The sequence below is a fragment of the Gadus chalcogrammus genome, chromosome 13 (assembly GCF_026213295.1).
Source record: "Gadus chalcogrammus isolate NIFS_2021 chromosome 13, NIFS_Gcha_1.0, whole genome shotgun sequence".
NCBI classification, from domain to species: Eukaryota; Metazoa; Chordata; class Actinopteri; order Gadiformes; family Gadidae; genus Gadus; species Gadus chalcogrammus.
Genome location: NC_079424.1, coordinates 4,661,612 through 4,666,449, shown reverse-complemented (window position 1 = coordinate 4,666,449; position 4,838 = coordinate 4,661,612). Strand labels below are relative to the sequence as shown.

General features: G+C 55.2%; 1 protein-coding gene across 1 annotated transcript in view; it reads right to left on the bottom strand.

Annotated features, from left to right (window-relative positions):
- slc4a8 (solute carrier family 4 member 8) overlaps positions 1 to 4,838 on the bottom strand; it is a 24,003-nt gene that overhangs the window by 14,105 nt on the left and 5,060 nt on the right. The window contains exons 4-8 of the mRNA XM_056606434.1: positions 4,357 to 4,536; positions 3,190 to 3,278; positions 1,717 to 1,874; positions 955 to 1,042; positions 336 to 482 (exon numbers count right to left, since the gene is read on the bottom strand). Coding sequence (XP_056462409.1) covers positions 336 to 482; positions 955 to 1,042; positions 1,717 to 1,874; positions 3,190 to 3,278; positions 4,357 to 4,536 — 662 coding nt within the window. The remainder of the gene's footprint in view (positions 1 to 335; positions 483 to 954; positions 1,043 to 1,716; positions 1,875 to 3,189; positions 3,279 to 4,356; positions 4,537 to 4,838) is intronic.

Below are 4,838 nucleotides of genomic sequence, written 5' to 3'. Positions count from 1 at the left end.
CAAAATGGTTCTGGACGCAATTGGATAGGCAACCAATCATGTGCACGTGTGTGTGTGCCCTGTGTGTATCTGTGTGTGTTTGCCCTGTGTGTGTGTGTGTGTGTGATTGTGTGTGTGTTTTCCCTGTGTGTGTATGTGTGTGTGTGTGTGTGTGTGTGTGTGTGTGTGTGTGTGTGTGTGTGTGTGTGTGTGTGTCTGCGTGTGTATTTGTGTGTTTGTGTGTGTGTCTGTGCGTGTGTGAATGGGTGTCTATCCCGCCTGCCTGCCTGCATGTGTGTCCTGTATGCGTGTGTGCGACTGTGCGTGTACGTGTGTGTGAGTGTGCGTGTGAGGACCTGAGAGGGGACGTTCTTGGGGGGCTCGATGCGGATGGAGGGGTCCCACTCCCCGGGGGGGAGCACCGTCACCTGGTCCAGGAACTCGTCGATCCCGGCCAGCAGGTCTGAGCGGTCCTTGGCCTTGTAGGCCACGTCGTGGAAGATCTGGGGGTCACAGGTCAGATAGTAACAGGATTAGATTGTCAGTAGATCAGCTGATCAGGTTATCAGACGGTCACAGATTGTCAGAAGATCGGACGCACTATTTGACCACGCCCAATTAGACCACGCCTTATTTGATGACACATCTTTGAGGACAAACATGCACAAGTGTTTGTTTAGTGGTTATAACATTGTTGTTTGTGTTTGGGTTTGTGTAAATGTGTGTTTGTGTGTGTGTGTGTGTGTGTGTGTGTGTGTGTGTGTGTGTGTGTGTGTGTTTGTGTGTGCGCGCGCGTGTGTGTGTGTGTGTGTGTGTGTGTGTGTGTGTGTGTGTGTGTGTGTGTGTGTGTGTGTGTGTGTGTGTGTGTGTGCGTGTGTGTGTGTGTGTGTGTGTGTGTGTGTGTGTGTGTGAGTGCTGTGTGTATATGTGTATGTGTATGTGTGTATGTGTGCGTGTGTGTGTGTGTCCTCTGACCTCATCCGTCATGATGGTGGCCATGGAGCGCCCTATCTCATGGTACTGCTGGGCCTTGCCGTCGGGCCCCAGCAGGATGAACAGGAACCTGGGTGGAGGCAGAGGCCCTGGTGTTAATGAGCCTCTAGGGTGGAGGAACGCCTGGTGAAACAGCTGACGGAGGAATATCTTCAGGGCTAAACTCTGATGCTGAGTCAGACAAAACAAGTCGCAAACACATATTCTTTGTATATGCTGCGTAGGACTGTTTAAGTAAGAGGGTCAGGGGAAGATTCAGTATAACATTATGTTCATATCTGCTGTTAAAACAATGTGCTCTTAAAGGGATACGCCGAGGTATCTGTGAAGTGGCGTTATCTTCTGGCCGTCTGACCCAGATGATTCTGCTATCGGCTGCTTCTGCCTGGTCGGTAACCTGTCAGTGGCGCGTCACAGGCAGCTTGGTAATGATGACGGAAGGCTAATGCTAACCCAGCAAACTCACAACGGAAGGCTAATGCTAACCCAGCAGACTCATAACGGAAGGCTAATGCTAACCCAGCAAACTCACAACGGAAGGCTAATGCTAACCAAGCAAACTCATAACGGAAGGCTAATGCTAACCCAGCAAACTCACAACGGAAGGCTAATGCTAACCAAGCAAACTCATAACGGAAGGCTAATGCTAACCCAGTGAACTCCTACCTGGTGGGGACGAGGACCTCGTTGGGGGGGGGGGGGGTCCTACCAGGTGGGGATGGGGACCTCGTGGGGGGGTCCTACCTGGTGGGGATGGGGACCTCGGTGAGTCCGGTGAGGAGGACCGCGGGGGACAGACGGACGAAGGCCACGATGGGGTTCTCCAGGAAGTCCAGCTCCCCCACCAGGACGTTGGAGGCCTCCGCGCCCTCAGGGATCTTCTTCATGAAGTGCATGTCCACCTGGGGACACGAGTGCAGGCGGGGACAGACCCACAGACGTCACCACGGGTTCGCTTCCCGTCTCCAGGCTCGGTAAGGCAGCCTCAGGTACCCCTGGACCTGGACCTGGGGGCTGGGAGGCTTCTCAGGCTTATAGAGGCGGGCGGCATGTGGCTCAGGAGGCAGAGCGGGTTGGCTGGTAACCGGAGGGTTGCTAGTTTGATCCCCAGGAGTGTCGAGGTGTCCCTGAGCAAGGCACCTCACCCTAACTGCTCCCGACGTGCTGGCTGTCGCCTTGCATGGTTGACTCCGCCGTCGGTGTGTGAATGTGTGCATGATTGGGTGAATGTGAGGCGATGTTGTGAAGCGCTTTGAGTGGCCGCTGGTTAGAAAAGTGCTGTAAAAATGCAATCCATCTATCATTTAACATTTACCATAAAACTGCCCAAAAATTTAAAAAACACGTCAATTCCTGTTCCAGTTCCCTGTTGTTTTCGGTGCGGCCCAGTAATCGCTGTGGAACTGAAGATCCACGTAATTGACAGTGCCGTTTACAGACGTTAACCCTGCGGTTCATGAAGTGATAGGAAGCAAACATGCTCCAAGTCATCAGTCCAGTCAGTGTGGAACAGAGCCTGGTGGATCTGAGAGTTAAACATTACGCTTTACATTTACCTTTACATTTAGGGCATTAAGCAGAGGCTTTCATCCAAAGTGACTTACAATTAGTACATTGGTTAGAAGAAGAAAGAGAAACAACAATATGTCACTGTCGATTTAAGGTGACGTAGCTCCCGCGTCTGTCCCTAGGGGGTGTGGGAGAGCAGGGTTTAAGCTAATGTAGTTCCCCACTTCGTCCCTAGGGGGCACTGATGCCTCCGCTGTATTTTGACCTGCAGCTCAGACTTTGGAAACCATCCTTGGTTTACACGAGATGTGAAACTGTCCAGACCAGCAGAAGACACATTTCAGACACACACACACACGCACACACACATGCACACATACACACTCTCGCTCTTTCATCCGTCACATACACACACACACTCAAACAAACCCAGCCACTCACACACACGCACGCAAACACACATATGCACACGCATGCACCCACGCACAAACACACACATACTCTTTTTCAATCCATCACACACACACACACATGCACACACACCAATACACACGCCCCCGAGGTGCCCCGCCTACCACCAGATGCCCCGCCCACCCCCAGGTGCCCCGCCCACCCCCAGGTGCCCCGCCCTCCCCCAGATGCCCCGCCCACCCCCAGGTGCCCCGCCCACCCCCAGGTGCCCCGCCCTCCCCCAGGTGCCCCACCCACCTTGCTGAGGTCCGGCGGCGTGCTGTCCTGCCCCGCTCCGTTCTTCACCTCCAGGTGGCTGGTGGGGGGCTGGGCCGACACCGACGAACCTGCAGGACCAGAGCGCACGTGAGCACACGTGAGTGTCCGGGAGCGCAGGTGAGTGCACGTGAGCGCAGGTTAGCAAATGTGTGCGCAAGAGTGCACTTGAGCACATGGGAGTGCCATGAGTGCACGTGAGTGCATGTAAGCGCACGTGCCGGGCAATTATCCGGTTCCAACACCACCACCCTGCGTCCTTGTTGTGGAGGAGCCAGTAACAGCCTCCTAGGTGGAAATTAGCCCCCTCTGGGTGTAGCAGCCTCCAAAGGCTTGGACCTTGCTCCACCACCTTCGGTCCTTATTCTATTAGTCGGGCATCAGATCCTGTTCTCATGTCTGAGTCAGACTCAGAGCCAAATCGGGATCACGTAATAATCTTGGAATCTAATTGAATCTCTCATTTCAGCAGACAGCTCTGCCCACGCGTCTCTCTAATCAGGACATCCACCCTGTCCTTGTTCTCACTTTCATGTGCACAGAAGAACCAAGCTCTCTGCCAGCTGCTATCTGCAGTCTCTCTCCCCCCCTCTCTCTCTCTCTCCCTGTCTCTCTACCACAACCCCCCCTCTCTCTCTACCCCTCTCTGTCTCTCTACCTCTCTCTCTGTCTCCCTCTTCCTCTCTCTCTATCACTCTACCACCCCCCCTCTCTCACCAGTTCCCTCCCTCCCTCCCGGTTTCTCTCCCACCTCCATCTATCTGTCCCTCCCCTTCTCTCCCCCTCCGCCTCTCCCCCTGCTTCTCCCCACTCCCCATCACCAGCCCCCCTCCCTAAGAGGCCTCTCCCCAGGGGCCCCTCTCCCCAGGGTCCCCCCCCCCCCCCTTGAGGCCGCTCCCCCGGGGGGGGCCCCCACCAGGTACCCTCCACTGAGGTGTGTCCCTGACTGCCTACGGGGCCCTCTCCCCGCCCCTGGTACCCATCACTGAGGTGTGTCTCTGACTGCTTGGGGGCCCTCTCCCCACCCCAGGTACCCACCGCTGAGGTGTGTCTCTGACTGCTTGGGGGCCCTCCCCCCTCCCCAGGTACCCACCGATGAGGTGTGTCTCTGACTGCCTACGGGGCCCTCTCCCCGCCCCTGGTACCCACCGCTGAGGTGTGTCTCTGACTGCTTGCGGGAGCCCTCGGCCAGGGAGCGGACGATGGGGATCAGGTTGTTCTTCTTCTTGTCGTTCTGGTGGTGGTGCCGCTTCAGCAGCGCCTCGCGGACCCTCACGCGCACGCTGTCGTCCAGCTGGTGGGACGTCTCCTGGTGGTCCAACACCATGTCTGCAGCACGCACACACACACATATGTATTCATACGATTTATTTAATTTATTTCGTCGACGGTTCTTAAAAAGTACTGCAATGATTCATTCACCCAAAACTTTCCCAAATCTTCAGCCACCTTTCATGGTTTCAGTTGTCATCGCTGGGCTGGATTACATTACGACCCCACTTTACTGACGGTGAGTAACAGGGGTAATACCAGGGTTTGTGGGTCACATGGGATCAGAGCTGAAGGAGGCTGTCCAAAACGCTTAATGACGTGAGGCTGCATTAATAATCCGCCCTGTCCCCCTGATGACC